The sequence below is a fragment of the Cetorhinus maximus genome, unplaced genomic scaffold, assembly GCF_964194155.1.
Source record: "Cetorhinus maximus unplaced genomic scaffold, sCetMax3.hap1.1 HAP1_SCAFFOLD_241, whole genome shotgun sequence".
Classification (NCBI taxonomy): Eukaryota; Metazoa; Chordata; class Chondrichthyes; order Lamniformes; family Cetorhinidae; genus Cetorhinus; species Cetorhinus maximus.
In genome coordinates, this window is record NW_027596203.1 from 584,104 (window position 1) to 601,402 (window position 17,299).

The window sequence follows — 17,299 nt, forward strand, 5'->3', positions numbered from 1 at the left end:
ATCTCTGTAACCTCCTGCAGTCCCTGCAACCCTCCCTATCTCTGTAACCTCCTCCAGCCCCCACAACCCTCCCTATCTCTGTAACCTCCTGCAGTCCCTGCAACCCTCCCTATCTCTGTAACCTCCTCCAGCCCCTACAACCTTCCCTATCTCTGTAACCTCCTACAGTCCCTGCAACCCTCCCTATCTCTGTAACCACCTCCAGCCCCTACAACCCTCCCTATCCCTGTAACATCCTCCGGTCCCTACAACCCTCCCTATCCCTATAACCTCCTCCAGCCACTACAACCCTCCCAAACTCTGTAACCTCCTCCAGCCCCTACAACCCTCCCTATCCCTGTAACCTCCTCCAGCCTCTACAACCCTCCCTATCCCTGTAAACTCCTCCAGTCCCTATAACCGTCCCTATCTCTGTAACCTCCTCCAGCCCCTGCAACCCTCCCTATCTATGTAACCTCCTCCAGCCCCTACAACCCTCTCTATCTCTGTAACCACCCCCAGCCCCAACAACCCTCCCTATCTCTGTAACCACCTCCAGCCCCAACAACCCTCCCTATCCCTGTAAACTCCTCCAGTCCCTATAACCGTCCCTATCTCTGTAACCTCCTCCAGCCCCTGCAACCCTCCCGATCTATGTAACCTCCTCCAGCCCCTACAACCCTCCCTATCTCTGTAACCACCTCCAGCCCCAACAACCCTCCCTATCTCTGTAACCACCTCTAGCCCCAACAACCCTCCCTATCTCTGTAACCTCCTCCAGTCTCTACAAGCATCCCTATCTCTGTAACCTCCCCCAGCCGCTACAACCCTCCCTATCCCTGTAACCTCCTCCAGTCCCTGCAACCCTCCCTATCCCTGTAACCTCCTCCAGTCCCTACAACCCTCCCTATCCCTGTAACCTCCACCAGCCCCTACAACCTTCCCTAACTCTGTAACCTCCTCCAGCCCCTACAACCCTCCCTATCTCTGTAACCTCCTCCAGCCCCTACAACCCTCCGAGATCTCTGCGCTCCTCCAATTCCAGCCTCTTGACCATCCCCCGGTTGCCATCGGCCCACCTTCAGCTGCCTGGGGCCCTGTGCTCTGGAATTCCCTCCCTACACCTCTCCACCTCTCTCTCTCTCTCTCCTTTAAGATTCTCCTTAAAATTGACTTCTTTGACCAAGCTTTTGGTTGCCTGTCCCTAATATCTCCTTTTGTGGCTCAGCGTCTGATTGGACTGGGAGTGAGTTTTGGACTGGGAGTGAGTTACAGACTGGAATCTAATCGAGGGGTTCGGGGTGGTTTATATATAGAATAACAGATACCCAGGAGTGAGTTACAGACTGGAATCTAATCGAGGGGTTCGGGGGGGGTTTATATATAGAATAACAGATACCCGGGAGTGAGTTACAGCCTGGAATCTAATCAAGGGGTTCGGGGTGGTTTATATATAGAATAACAGATACCTGGGAGTGAGTTACAGACTGGAATCTAATCAAGGGGTTTGGGGTGGTTTATATATAGAATAACAGATACCCGGGAGTGAGGTACAGACTGAAATCTAATCGAGGGTTTCGGGGTGGTTTATATATAGAATAACAGATACCTGGGAGTGAGTTACAGACTGGAATCTAATCAAGGGGTTTGGGGTGGTTTATATATAGAATAACAGATACCCGGGAGTGAGTTACAGACTGGAATCTAATCGAGGGGTTCGGGGGTGTTTATATATAGAATAACAGATACCCGGGAGTGAGTTACAGACTGGAATCTAATCGAGGGGTTCGGGGGGGTTTATATATAGAATAACAGATACCCGGGAGTGAGTTACAGACTGGAATCTAATCGAGGGGTTCGGGGGGGTTTATATATAGAATCACAGATACCCGGGAGTGAGTTACAGACTGGAATCTAATCGAGGGGTTCGGGGGGGTTTATATATAGAATAACAGATACCCGGGAGTGAGTTACAGACTGGAATCTAATCGAGGGCTTTGGGGTGGTTTATATATAGAATAACAGATACCCGGGAGTGAGTTACAGGCTGAAATCTAATCGAGGGGTTCGGGGGGTTTATATATAGAATAACAGATACCCGGGAGTGAGTTACAGACTGAAATCTAATCGAGGGGTTCATATATAGACTAACAGTTACCCAGGAGTGAGTTACAGACTGGAATCTAATCGAGGGGTTCAGGGTGATTTATATATAGAATTACAGATACCCGGGAGTGAGTTACAGGCTGGAATCTAATCGAGGGGTTCGGGGCGGTTTCTATATAGAATAACAGATACCCAGGAGTGAGTTACAGACTGGAATCTAATCGTGAGGTTCGGGGGGGTTTATATATAGAATCACAGATACCCGGGAGTGAGTTACAGACTGGAATCTAATCGAGGGGTTCGGGGTGATTTATATATAGAGTAACAGATACCCGGGAGTGAGTTACAGACTGGAATCGAATTGAGGGGTTCAGGATGATTTATATATATAGAATAACAGATACCTGGGTGTGAGTTACAGACTGGAATCTAATCGAGGGGTTCGGGGTGGTTTATATATACAATAACAGATACCCGGGAGTGAGTTACAGACTGGAATCTAATCGAGGGGTTCGGGGTGGTTTATATATAGAATAACAGGTACCCGGGTGTGAGTTACAGACTGGAATCTAATCGAGGGGTTCGGGGGGGTTTATATACAGAATGACAGATACCTGGGAGTGAGTTACAGACTGGAATCTAATCAAGGGGTTCGGGGCAGTTTATATATAGAATAACAGGTACCCGGGTGTGAGTTACAGACTGGAATCTAATCGAGGGGTTCGGGGTGGTTTATATATAGAATAACAGGTACCCGGGTGTGAGTTACAGACCGGAATCTAATCGAGGGATTCGGGGTGGTTTATATATAGAATCACAGATACCCGGGAGTGAGTTACAGACTGGAATCTAATCGAGGGGTTCGGGGTGGTTTATATATAGAATAACAGATACCCGGGTGTGAGTTACAGACCGGAATTATTCTCAGCCTGGTTTGTGCTTCATTCTGTAAGACTGTCTGTTATTTCTTGACAGACTGACGGTGATGATGAATTCGTTTCCCTGCGAGTTTTGTGGAAAGAGATTTCCTGACAACCTACGTCTCCGAATGCATCTCCAGTCACATCCAGGTAAGCAGCTGTTACTGACAGGGGATGGAGATGCGCAGTGTGGAGGGTGAGATGGGGCAGGGGTGAAGCAGGAAAGCACAAAGGCAATTCTTGGTGATTCCTCCTGACAACAGAGTTAATTATCGGCATGTTGGACACATCAATCTGCTTTTCTCTTTCTCTCTGTCTATCTGTCTGTCTGTCTCTCTGTCTGTGTGTGTGGTGTGTGTGTGTCTGTCCCTCTCTTATCCCTCTGTGCGTGTCTTCCTCTCTCTCTCTGTCTGTCTCTCTCTCTGTCTGTCTCTCTCTCTGTCTGACTGTCTCTCTCTCCATCTGTGATTGTGGTGTGTGTCTGTCCCTCACTTACCCCCTCTGTGTGTCTCTCTCTCTCTCTGTCTCTCTCTGACTGTCTCTCTCTCCGTCAGTCTCTCTTTCCATCTGTGATTGTGGTGTGTGTCTGTCCCTCACTTACCCCCTCTGTGTGTCTCTCTCGATCTCTCTCTCTCTCTGTCTGCCTCGCACTCTGTCTGCCTCACTCTCTCTCTGTCGGTCTGTCTCTCTCTCTCTCTGTCGGTCTGTCTCTCTCTCTCTCTGTTGGTCTGTCTCTCTCTCTGTCTGTCTGTCTCTCTTTCTGCCTCTCCCTCTCCCTGTCTGTCTCTCTCTCTCTCTCTGTGTCCTCGCCAATGTTGTTAATCTCATCCCAGCATCACTCATTCTATCTTCTCTGTGGTTACATGAAAGAGCAAAGTGTATAAGCTCAGAACAGTCTGCCTGGGCAGTGAGCCAACAGTGGCCGGTGTGTTGTGCAGTCTGCTGAGCTCACAAAATCACAGCCAGCCATGTGGGGTGGGACACGGGCTAATGGTCGAATGAAAGAGAAGGGACTCTGAACCAGCAGATCATTCAGGTCAGGGAGACCGAGCACGGTCACCGTCACACAGAAAAACAGCCACCATCTCATATAGTCCTTCATCGACCGGCTAACTCGAGGGATGACAGAGACAGAGGCAGACGAGAGCAACTCAAACACACATGTGAGGGGGAGAGTGGGATTAGACTGGGTGGGATATTAAAGGGTGCGGGGAGTGAGGGGGAGTGTGGGATTAGACTGGGTGGGATATTAAAGGGTGCGGGGAGTGAGGGGGAGAGTGGGATTAGACTGGGTGGGATATTAAAGGGTGTGGCGAGTGAGGGGGAGAGTGGGATTAGACTGGGTGGGATATTAAAGGGTGTGGGGAGTGAGGGGGAGAGTGGGATTAGACTGGGTGGGATATTAAAGGGTGCGTGGAGTGAAGGGGAGAGTGGGATTAGACTGGGTGGGATATTAAAGGGTGCGGGGAGTGAGGGGGAGAGTGGGATTAGACTGGGTGGGGTATTAAAGGGTGCGGGGAGTGAGGGGGAGAGTGGGATTAGACTGGGTGGGATATTAAAGGGTGCGGGGAGTGAGGGGGGAGAGTGGGACTAGACTGGGTGGGTTATTAACGTGTGCGGGGAGAGTGGGATTAGACTGGGTGGGATATTAAAGGGTGTGGGGAGTGAGGGGCAGAGTGGGATTGGATTATCTATTTCTCTCCGCTTCCTATTTCTCGTTCCCTCTCTCTGTCTCCATACCCCTCTCTTATTCCCTCCCTCAATCTGTCTCTGTCACACACTGTTTCTCTCTGTCTTTCTTTCTCTCTCTCTCGATCTCTCCCCTTTCTCTCTGTGCCTGTCTCTCTGTCGCTCTGTTGGTATGTCTTGCTCCGCCTGTTTGCTCCCTTTGCAGGCTTGTATGAGATATGAATGAATGTTCGAGCGATAGTTCAGTTGGATCTGTACTGGCTGATGAAGCTCAGAAGACAAGATAAGATCAGTATTATTTAGCATTTCCTGTTTTGCTGACACCTCAAGCAGAATGGGCTCAAAGTGTGAAAGCGAGGTACAAATATGTGTTAATAACAGGGAGGAAGAGGCAGAATGGGAATATCTGACAGATGTCCGAGCAATTCCTGATCCTAGTCAAGGCCTACACCCATCAAACACTCCCAGGACAGGTACAGCACGGGGTTAGATACAGAGTAAAGCTCCCTCAACACTGTCCCCATCAAACACTCCCAGGGCAGGTACAGCACAGGGTTAGATACAGAGTAAAGCTCCCTCTACACTGTCCCCATCAAACACTCCCAGGACAGGTACAGCATGGGGTTAGATACAGAGTAAAGCTCCCTCTACACTGTCCCCATCAAACACTCCCAGGGCAGGTACAGCATGGGGTTAGATACAGAGTAAAGCTCCCTCTACACTGTCCCCATCAAACACGCCCAGGACAGGTACAGCACGGGGTTAGATACAGAGTAAAGCTCCCTCTACACTGTCCCCATCAAACACTCCCAGGACAGGTACAGCACGGGGTTAGATACAGAGTAAAGCTCCCTCTACACTGTCCCCATCATACACTCCCAGGACAGGTACAGCACGGGGTTAGATACAGAGTAAAGCTCCCTCTACGCCGTCCCCACCAAACACTCCCAGGACAGGTACAGCACGCGGTTAGATACAGAGTAAAGCTCCCTCTGCACTGTCCCCATCAAACACTCCCAGGACAGGTACAGCACGGGGTTAGGTACAGAGTAAAGCTCCCTCTACACTGTCCCCATCAAACACTCCCAGGACAGGTACAGCACGGGGTTAGATACAGAGTAAAGATCCCTCTTCACTGTCCCCATCATACACTCCCAGGACAGGTACAGCACGGGGTTAGATACAGAGTAAAGCTCCCTCTACACTGTCCCCATCAAACACTCCCAGGACAGGTACAGCACGGGGTTAGATACAGAGTAAAGCTCCCTCTACACTGTCCCCATCAAACACTCCCAGGGCAGGTACAGCACAGGGTTAGATACAGAGTAAAGCTCCCTCTACACTGTCCCCATCAAACACTCCCAGGGCAGGTACAGCATGGGGTTAGATACAGCGTGAAGCTCCCTCTACACTGTCCCCATCAAACACTCCCAGGACAGGTACAGCACGGGGGTTAGATACAGAGTGAAGCTCCCTCTACACTGTCCCCATCAAACACTCCCAGGACAGGTACAGCACGGGGGTTAGATACCGAGTAAAGCTCCCTCTACTCTGTCCCCATCAAACACTCCCCACTCCTTGGATATGAATACAGGATCTGGTTGGTGGTGTGTTTCAGTGACATGAGTGGGTAGGGCACCATGTGTGGAGCAGTGTGGATGGTTTAGGACTGGGATGAGGAGAAATTTATTCTCAAAGGGTCATTAGTCTATGGAATTCTCTTTCCCAGAGATCAGTGGAGGGCGGTTTATTGAAGATATTCAAGTCAGTGAGTCAGAATTTTAAGCGACCAGGGAGTCAAGGGCTCTGGTTGGCAGGAATACGGAGTAAAGCTCCACTTTCAGCCATTACCTTACAGAATAGGGGAGCAGGCTCAGAGGGCCATGTTTGGCTGGGAGCAGTTTTTAATCATCAGTGTTTTCTCCCATGCAGGCTGCAGTGTTGTCATGTGTAATCCCTGTGGGGTGAGGATAAACACTGAGGAAGAAGCAATGATTCACCGTCAGGCTCATTCTGGTAGGTTGGTTGGCGGGTGGGGTTTGGAGGGGTGCGGGGGTTGGGTGGAGATTGGTAGGTTGGTTAGCGGGTGGGGTTTGGGGGGGTGCGGAGGTTGGGTGGAGATTGGTAGGTTGGTTGGCGGGTGTGGGGGTTGACTGGAGATTGGTAGGTTGGATGGCGGGTGGGGTTGGGGGGTGCGGGGGGTTGGGTGGAGATTGGTAGGTTGGTTGGCGGGTGGGGTTTGGGGGTTGGGTGGAGATTGGTAGGTTGGTTGGCAATTTGGGTTTGGGGGGGTGCGGGGGTTGGGTGGAGATTGGCGGGGCATTTCCCACGTGGAGGTTAATGCGTCGTAGCAGGAAAGAAAAATGGAAGGTTGGCCTTGGGAGTGAGAGCTTTACTCTGTATCTTACCCCGTGCTGTACCTGCCCAGTGAGTGTTTGATGGGGACAGTGTAGAGGGGGATTTACCCTGTATCTAACCCCGTGCTGTACCTGTCCTGGGAGTGTTTGATGGGGACAGTGTAGAGGGGGCTTTACCCTGTATCTAACCCCGTGCTGCACCTGTCCTGGGAGTGTTTGATGGGGACAGTGTAGCGGGAGCTTTACTCTGTGTCTAACCCCGTGTTGTTCCTGTCCTATGAGTGTTTGATGGGGTCAGTGTAGATGGGGCTTTACTCTGATCTAACCCCATGCTGTCCCTGTCCTGGGACTATTGGTGGGGACAGTGTACAGGGAGCTTTGCTCTGTACCTAACCCCGTGCTGTTCTTGTCCTGTTAGGGTTTGATGGGGACAGTGTAGAGGGAGCTTTACTCTGTATCTAACCCCGTGTTGTACCTTTCCTGGGAGTGTTTGATGGGGGTGGTGTATAGGGAGCTTTACTCTGTATTTAACCCCATGATGTACCTGTCCTGGGCGTATTTGATGGGGACGGTGTAGAGGGAGCTTTGCTCTGTATCTAACACGGTGCTGCACTTGTCCTGGGAGTGTTTGATGGCGACAGTGTAGAGGGAGCTTTACTCTATATCTAACCCCGTGCTGTACCTGTCCATGGAGTGTTTGATGGGGACTGTGTCGAGGGAGCTATAACTTTATCTAACCCCATGCTGTCCCTGTCCTGGGACTATTGGTGGGAACTGTGTAGACGGAGCTTTGCTCTGTATCTAACCCCGTGCTGTTCTTGTCCTGCTAGTGTTTGATGGGGACAGTGTAGAGGGAGCTTTACTCTGTATCTAACCCCGTGCTGTACCTGTCCTGGGAGTGTTTGATGGGGACAGTGTAGAGGGAGTTTTATTCTGTATGTTACCCCGTGCCGTGCCTGTCCTGCGAGTGTTTGATGGCGACAGTGTACAGGGAGCATTACTCTGTGTCTAACGCTGTGCTGTACCTGACCTGGGAGTATTTGATGGGGACAGTGTAGAGGGAGATTTACTCTGTATCTAACCCTGTGCTGTACCTGCCCTGAAAGTGTTTGAAGGGGACTGTGTAGAGTGAGGTATAATTTTATCTGACCCCGTGCTCTACTTGTCCTGGGAGTGTTTGATGGGGACAGTGTAGATGGGGCTTTATTCTGTATCTAACCCTGTGGTGTACCTGTCCTGGGAGTGTTTGATGGGGATAGTATACAGGGAGCTTTACTCTGTATCTAACCCCGTGCTGTACCTGTCCTGGGATTGTTTGATGGGGACGGTGTAGAGGGAGCTTTGCTCTGCATTTAACCCCGTGCTGTACCTGTCCTGGGAGTGTTTGATGGGGACGGTGTAGACGGAGATTTACTCTGTATCTAACCCCGTGCTGTACCTGTCCTGGGAGTGTTTGATGGGGACAGTGTAGAGGGAGCTTTGCTCTGCATTTAACCCCGTGCTGTCCCTGTCCTGGGAGTGTTTGATGGGGATGATGTAGAGGGAGCTTTACTCTGTATCTAACCACATGCTATAACTACCCTGGGAGTGTTTAATGGTGCTAGTGTAGAGGGAGCTTTACTCTGTATCTAACCACATGCTATAACTATCCTGGGAGTGTTTAATGGTGCTAGTGTAGAGGGAGCTTTACTCTGTATCTAACCACATGCTATAACTATCCTGGGAGTGTTTAATGGTGCTAGTGTAGAGGGAGCTTTACTCTGTATCTAACCCCGTGCTGTACCTGTCCTGGGAGTGTTTGATGGGGACAGTGTAGAGGGAGCTTTACTCAGTATCTAACCCCGTGCTGTACCTGTCCTGGGAGAGTTTGAAGGGGACAGTGTAGTGGTTGCTTTACTCTGTATCGAACCCCGTGCTATACCTGTCCTGGGAGTGTTTCATGGGGACTGTGTAGAGGGCGTTCAATTTGATCTAACCAGGTGCTGTACCTGTCTTTGGCATGTTTAATGGGGATGATGTAGAGGGAGCCTTACTGTGTATCTAACCCCGTGCTGGGAGTGTTTGATGGGGACGGTGTAGACGGAGATTTACTCTGTATCTAACCCCGTGCTGTACCTGTCCTGGGAGTGTTTGATGGGGACAGTGTAGAGGGAGCTTTACTCTGTATCTAACCCCGTGCTGTACCTGTCCTGTGAGTGTTTGATCGGGACAGTGTAGAGGGAGCTTATCTCTGTATCTAACCCTGTGCTGTACCTGTCCTGGGAGTGTTTGATGGGGACAGTGTAGAGGGAGCTTTACTCTGTATCTAACCCCGTGTTGTACCTGTCCTGGGAGTGTTTGATGGGGACTGTGTAGAGGGAGCTTTACTCTGTATCTAACCCCGTGCTGTACCTGTCCTGGGAGTGTTTGATGGGGACAGTGTAGAGGGAGCTTTACTCTGTATCTAACCCCGTGCTGCACCTGTCCTGGGAGTGTTTGATGGGGACAGTGTAGAGGGAGCTTTACTCTGTATCTAACCCCATGTTGTACCTTTCCTGGGAGTGTTTGATGGGGGCGGTGTAGAGGCTGCGTTACTCTATGTCTAACCCCGTGCTGCACCTGTCCTGGGAGTGTTTGATGGGGACAGTGCAGAGGGAGCTTTACTCTGTATCTAACCCCATGGTGTACTTGTCCTGGGAGTGTTTGATGGGGACGGTGTAGAGGGAGCTTTACTCTGTGTCTAACCCTGTGCTGTACCTCCCCTGCAAGTGTTTGATGGGGACAGTGTAGAGCGAGATTTACTCTGTATCTAACGCTGTGCTGTACCTGTCCTGGGAGTGTTTGATGGGGACAGTGTAGAGCGAGATTTACTCTGTATCTAACGCTGTGCTGTACCTGTCCTGGGAGTGTTTGATGGGGACAGTGTAGAGGGAGCTTTACTCTGTATCTAACCCCGTGCTGTACCTGTCCTGGGAGTGTTTGATGGGGACAGTGTAGAGGGAGCTTTACTCTGTATCTAACCCCGTGCTGTACCTGTCCTGGGAGTGTTTGATGGGGACAGTGTAGAGGGAGCTTTACTCTGTATCTAACCCCATGCTGTACCTGCCCTGGGAGTGTTTGATGGGGACGGTGTCGAGGGAGCTGTTGTTTTCTCAATCCTGGCGAGTGTCTCACTCCCCCCTGTTCCCTGTCTCTCTGCAGGAGATGTCCCAATGCCGGTTTACCTGTTGTGCGGGAAGGGCTACGAGTCTCGGTTTGCCCTGAGGGAGCACATGGCCTATCAGGGAGGGAGTTGGAGTTACAGCTGCTGGGAATGCCAGCGAATGTTCCCCAGCGTCACGGCCCTCAAACGCCATCTGAAGTCACACGCAGGTAAGGACGTCCGCCACAGGCTGCTTCACTGCACTGGCCCCGGGCTGTGCCTTTAAATGCCCACAAACAGCTCTTGGGGGCCTTTCGCTGCCTGACGGGTTTTTACTGTCGGGGGAAGGGGGAGCTGAGTGTCCCAAACCCTCCACCAATGTCTCTGCACTGTTACCCCCTCCCCGCCACCGAACAGTGAAGGTTCACGGGGTCCTTTCCTCGAGTTAGGGTATCGAACGGAATCGACAGGGTCAGTGGAGCGAGAGTTTTTCCTGCTGGTCCTGTCATTGCCCGGGGGGTCGGTTTTGCGGGCTGCCAAGAACGAGCGGACCGATACAGATCAAACCTGATCTAATTGAATGGGAGGACCAGCTCGAGGAGGGGCTGAATGGACCTCCTCCTGTTCCTGTGTAACAGGCTCGAGAGGGGCTAAATGGGCCTCCTCCTGTTCCTGTGTAACAGGCTCGAGGGGCTGAATGGCCTCCTCCTGTTCCTGTGTAACAGGCTCGAGAGGGGCTAAATGGGCCTCCTCCTGTTCCTGTGTAACAGGCTCAAGGGGCTGAATGGGCCTCCTCCTGTTCCTGTGTAACAGGCTCGAGGGGGCTGAATGGGCCTCCTCCTGTTCCTGTGTAACAGGCTCGAGGGGCTGAATGGGCCCCCTCCTGTTCCTGTGTCACAGGCTCGAGGGGGCTGAATGGGCCTCCTCCTGTTCCTGTGTAACAGGCTCAAGGGGCTGAATGGGCCTCCTCCTGTTCCTGTGTAACAGGCTCGAGGGGGCTGAATGGGCCTCCTCCTGTTCCTGTGTAACAGGCTCGAGGGGGCTGAATGGGCCTCCTCCTGTTCCTGTGTAACAGGCTCGAGGGGGCTGAATGGGCCTCCTCCTGTTCCTGGTTAACAGGCTCGAGGGGGCTGAATGGGTCTCCTCCTGTTCCTGTGTAACAGGCTCGAGGGGGCTGAATGGGTCTCCTCCTGTTCCTGTGTTCCTTTCACTTGCGGTGATTAAGCAGGAAAACTGAGAGGGAGAGACAGAGTGAGGCTGTCTGAATCAGAGAGATTGAGACGTCTAGAGTCAGACCACAGAAGGACACACACAGACAGACGGAGTGAGACAGACAAATGGACAGGAGGGCAGATGGAGTGAAGGAGACAGACGGAGACAGACAGATGGACGGGCAGGCAGATGAAGTGAGGCAGACAGACCTAATCAGACAGACAGATTGAGACGAATCACAGAATGTTATGGTGATGGAGGCCATTCGGCCCATCATGTCTGCACTGACTCTCCAAATGAGCATTATGACCTAGTGCCATTGCCCTGCCTTTTCCCCTGTCCCCCTGCACATTGTTTCTATTCAAACAATCATCCACTGCCCTCTCGAATGCCTCGATTGAACCTGCCTCCACCACACTTCCAGGCCGTGCATTCCAGACCCCAACCACTCACCGTGTGAAAAAGTTTCTCACCTCGCGTTTGCTTCTTTTGCAAATCACTTTAAATCTGTGCCCCTCTCGTTCTCGATCCTTTTACGAGTGGAAACAGTTTCTCCCTATCTACTCTGTCCAGCCCCCCTCATGATTTTGAACATCTCTATCAAATCTCCTCTCAGCCTCCTTCTCTCCAAGGAGAACAGTCCCAAACTCTCCAATCTATCCTCAGAGCTGAAGTTTCTCATCCCTGGAACCATTCTTGTAAACCTCTTCTGCTCTCCCTCCGACGTGTTCACATCCTTCCTATAATGTGGTGCCCAGAACTGTGCACAATACTCCAGCTGAGGTCTAATGAGTGTCTTATATAAATTCAGCATAACCTCCTGCTCTTGTACTCTATGCCCCTATTAATAAAGCCCAGGATACTATATACTTTATTAACTGCTCTCTCCACCTGTCCTGACACCTTCAATGATCTAAGCACATATACCCCCAGGTCTTTCTGCTCCTGTACCCCCTTCAGAATCGGACCCTCTATTTTATATTGCCTGCGACTGTCAGATGTTTGTTGATCTAACACGTTTCTCTCTCCCCCTCCCCGTGTGTCTTCAGGGAGACCCCTGCACCAGTGCCAGTTTTGCCGGCACCGCTTTCAGGATGAAAACACTCTGAAGAGCCACAAACAGACCCACCAGGGCGAGAAGCCCTATCAGTGTAACGACTGCAAGAAGCAATTTAGCCTCAAGCACCAGCTGGAGACTCACTACAGGGTTCACACAGGTAACGGGCAGGGGGCTCCGGGTGGTGGGAATCCGGAGTAAACCCCCCCCCCCACCCCACCCCCAACCGCCCCCCGCGACGTCACCAAGCGTCGGCTGCGGTTTAAGGCCTGAGGAAGTCACAGTGGCAAACCTCCGGTGGCTGTCAAGTGGAGGGAGTAGTGGGCGTTGGAGGGGGGTATGGGAGACGATGGAAGGTTTGGTTCACTGGAGTTAGCACCCTCGCTCTCCCCTCTCTCAGGGCTCTGAGTCGGAAGATTTCCGGGTCCGAGCCCCACTCCAGAGACTTGAACCCCGTGATCCAGGCCGGTAGTCTCCAATACCAGTCCTGAGGGAGTGCTGCACTGTCGGAGGGTCAGTACTGAGGGAGTGCTGCACTGTCGGAGGGTCAGTACTGAGGGAGCGCCGCACTGTCGGAGGGTCAGTACTGAGGGAGCGCCGCACTGTCGGAGGGTCAGTACTGAGGGAGTGCTGCACTGTCGGAGGTTCAGTACTGAGGGAGTGCTGCACTGTCGGAGGGTCAGTACTGAGGGAGTGCCGCACTGTCGGAGGGTCAGTACTGAGGGAGCGCCGCACTGTCGGAGGGTCAGTACTGAGGGAGTGCTGCACTGTCGGAGGGTCAGTACTGAGGGAGTGCCGCACTGTCGGAGGGTCAGTACTGAGGGAGCGCCGCACTGTCGGAGGGCCAGTACTGAGGGAGTGCTGCACTGTCGGAGGTTCAGTGCTGAGGGAGTGCTGCACTGTCGGAGGGTCAGTACTGAGGGAGTGCTGCACTGTCAGAGGGTCAGTACTGAGGGAGTGCTGCACTGTCGGAGGGTCAGTACTGAGGGAGTGCCGCACTGTCGGAGGGTCAGTACTGAGGGAGTGCTGCACTGTCGGAGGGTCAGTACTGAGGGAGTGCAGCACTGTCGGAGGGTCAGTACTGAGGGAGTGCAGCACTGTCGGAGGGTCAGTACTGAGGGAGTGCCGCACTGTCGGAGGGTCAGTACTGAGGGAGTGCAGCACTGTCGGAGGGTCAGTACTGAGGGAGTGCAGCACTGTCGGAGGGTCAGTACTGAGGGAGTGCCGCACTGTCGGAGGGTCAGTGCTGAGGGAGCGCTGCACTGTCAGAGGATCAGTACTGAGGGAGTGCTGCACTGTCAGAGGGTCAGTACTGAGGGAGCGCTGCACTGTCGGAGGGTCAGTACTGAGGGAGTGCTGCACTGTCAGAGGATCAGTACTGAGGGAGTGCTGCACTGTCGGAGGGTCAGTACTGAGGGAGCGCTGCACTGTCAGAGGGTCAGTACTGAGGGAGCGCTGCACTGTCTTTCAGATGAGACATTAAACCGAGGTCCCGTCTGCCCCCTTGGGCGGGTGTGAAAGATCCCACGGCCACTATTTGGAAGAAGAGCAGGGGGGAGTTCTCCCCGGTGTCCCTGGGGCCAATATTTATCCCTCTACCGGCATCACTAAAAAAACAGATGATCCGGGTCATTATCACATCGCTGTTTGTGGGATCTTGCTATGCGCCAATTGGCTGCCGCGCTTCCTACATTACGACAGGCAGCTCACTTCCACAATAATGTCCTTCATCGGCTGTGAAAGGCTCTGGGACGTCCTGAGGAGGTGTCAGGCGCTAGAGAAATGGGCGTTGTTTGCGGGCGCAGACTGAAGCCACTTGAATTCGGGTTGCTCGATGACACCCGCTGGGCTGATTTTCGGTAAGACGTGTAAAAGGACGACTGAGTGACCAAAGGGCAAGAGCGGCCGAAGGCTGACCAGGCCCCAGGGCCTGAGGAGTTGCGCCGTCGGGCCTGGGAGGAAATGGCTGCAGGGGACAGCGCATGCGCTGGGGGCTGTAATCGCCCAGGGTTCTCTCGATCGTGGAAAGGTCCCAGTGGGTTTTAGAACTGCAAAGGTGGCACCTGTTATTCAAGAAAGGAGGGAGACGGAAAGCAGGGAGCTACCGGTCAGGGAGCCTAACACCTGTCCTCGGGAAAACACGGGGATTGGTTTTAAGGAGGGAGCAGCGGGACGTTTAGAAAAACGCTAATACAATCAGACAGAGTGAACGTGGGTTTGTGAAAGGGATATCGTGTGGGAGAAATGTATGAGAATTCGTCGAGGATGTAATAAGCTGGGTGGATAAAGGGGAACCTGTAGATGTGGTGTAGTTGGATTTCCAAAAGGCGTTCGATAAGGTGCCGCATAAAGAGGGATACTGCACAGGATAAAATTTGATGACGTTGGTGGTGGGGGTCGGTGGGGGGTGATATGTTAGATAGAGGACTGGCTAACAAAAAGAGAAACGAGATCCAGGGTAAACGGGTCATTTTCAGGTCGGCAAACTGTAACGAGGGGTCAACTATTTACGATCGACAGGAGTGACTGTATCTGACCCTGTCAATCGACATGAGTGACTGTATCTGACCCTGTCAATCGACATGAGTGACTTGGGTGAAGGGGCCGACTGTACTGTAGCCAAACTTGCGGGTGGCACCAGGTTGGGCAGGAAAGGAAGTTGTGAGGAGGATACAAAGTAGATTGTGAGTGGGCATAAAATTGTCCACTCCGGCCAGTAAGAACAGGAAAAGCAGTGTGTTACTTAAACAAATGCGGGTGCGGGAGGGATCTGGGTGTCCCCTTGTACATGAATCGTAGCAAGTCAGCGCTCAGGAACAGCGAGTGATGGGGGAGGCAAGTTGGTCTTTATTGCAAAGGAGTACAAAAGCAGGACAGTCTCGCTCCAACTGTACAGGGCGTTTGGTGAGGCCACACCTGGAGCACCGTGGACAGCTCTGGCCTCCTTAACTTAAGGAGGGAGCCGTCCGGAGAAGGTTCACCCGACAGGTTCCTGGGATGAAAGGGGGGGGGGGCTTGGTCTGACGAGGAAAGGTTGGGCCCTGCGTCCGTTGGAGTTGAGAAGAATGAGAGGTGACCTTATTGAAACGTGAAAGATTCTGAGGGGGGATTCGACAGGGTGGGTGCGGAGAGGATGTTTTCCCCATCTAGAACGAGGAGGGGGGCACAGATTTAAACGGGAGACTCCTTATGTTCAGGCGGAGATGAGGAGGGATCCCTTCTTTGAAGGTTGTGAGTCTGTGGAGCTCATTGGATAGATGACAGGCACTAGACAGAGGTTTGATCGACCAGGGAGCCAAGTGTTATTGGGGAAAGTGGGGTTAAAGCCACAATCAGATCAGCCATGATCTTATTGAATGACAGAGCAGGCTCGAGGGGCCGAATGGCCCTACTCATGCTCATGATTCGTGTTATTCTTCTGAACTGGCCTATTCCCCATGCACTGCACCCATCGCAATTACCTCCCGACTCGTGTAGCAGTACCACCACCTGGTGGCGGCAGTTAGTACTCCATCTGTATTAACGGCATGGTGGACAGTGTTAAGAGGGAACTTTACTCTGTATCTCACCCCGTGCTGTACCTGTCCTGGGAGTGTTTGATGGGGACAGTGTTAGAGGGAGCTTTACTCTGTATCTAACCCCGTGCTGTACCTGTCCTGGGAGTGTTTGATGGGGACGGTGTAGAGGGAGCTTTACTCTGTATCTAACCTCGTGCTGTACCTGTCCTGGGAGTGTTTGATGGGGACGGTGTAGAGGGAGCTTTACTCTGTATCTAACCCTGTGCTGTACCTGCCCTGGGAGCGTTTGATGGGGACAGTGTAGAGGGAGCTTTACTCTGTATCTAACCCCGTGCTGCACCTGTCCTGGGAGTGTTTGATGGGGACAGTGTAGAGGGAGATTTACTCTGTATCTAACCCCTTTGCTGTCCCTGTCCTGGGAGTGTTTGATGGGGACAGTGTAGAGGGAGCTTTACTCTGTATCTAACCCCGTTCTGTACCTGTCCTGGGAGTGTTTGATGGGGACGGTGTAGAGGGAGCTTTACTCTGTATCTAACCCCGTGCTGTACCTGTCCTGGGAGTGTTTGATGGGGACAGTGTAGAGGGAGCTTTACTCTGTATCTAACCCCGTGCTGTACCTGTCCTGGGAGTGTTTGATGGGGACAGTGTAGAGGGAGCTTTACTCTGTATCTGACCCTGTGCTGTACCTGTCCTCTGGAGGGGGACAGTATGTGTGATGGTATCTGATTGATTTTCCTTTCCTCGCCAGGGGAGAAGCCCTTCGAATGTAAACTCTGCCGCCAGCGATCCCGTGACTATTCGGCCATGATCAAGCACCTCCGAACTCACAGCGGTGCCTTGCCCTATCAGTGCACCGTCTGCCGGGAGTTCTGTTCCAGCCTGTCTGCCATGCAGAAGCACATCAAATCGCACAAGCCGGAGGACATCCCCTCGGACTGGAGCTTGGAGGAGACCTACCTCTACCTTTGCTACGCGTAAGCCCCAGGATGGTTGGCCTGGTTACCCGCGAGGGGGAAGCTGCATTAAACACAGGACGGGGACCACCCAGCGAGTGGCTCAACGTCCCAAGCCCCTTAACTGCACCTGCCTGGTGTTAGTGGGGAAACTGGGTTGGGGTTGGGGTCGGGGGGGCAGGTGGTAAGGCTGGGTTTAGCGGGGAGGTGGGTGGGTGGGTCGGGGTTTAATCAGATCGAATCGGTCTCAGTTGTGCTCTGGGGGTTGGGATGGGAGTGTCGCTCGGGGAAGGGGGAGGGAGGTGAGACACGATGGTCAGCGTCTACCTCCCCGTCCTCCCTCAACCTATAACATCCCCCCACTGCCCCCCAGTTCTTAAAAAGCAC

General features: G+C 52.6%; 1 protein-coding gene across 1 annotated transcript; it reads left to right on the forward strand.

Moving 5' to 3' along the window:
* The first annotated feature begins 3,051 nt into the window (after window positions 1-3,051).
* On the forward strand, window positions 3,052-16,965 carry LOC144673062 (uncharacterized). Its single transcript, XM_078535059.1, has 5 exons — window positions 3,052-3,155; window positions 6,627-6,710; window positions 10,232-10,402; window positions 12,434-12,601; window positions 16,708-16,965. Exons 1-5 carry the CDS (start codon window positions 3,071-3,073, stop codon window positions 16,935-16,937), a joined length of 738 nt encoding a protein of 245 aa, XP_078391185.1. The 5' UTR covers window positions 3,052-3,070; the 3' UTR covers window positions 16,938-16,965.
* The last annotated feature ends 334 nt before the right edge of the window (window positions 16,966-17,299 follow it).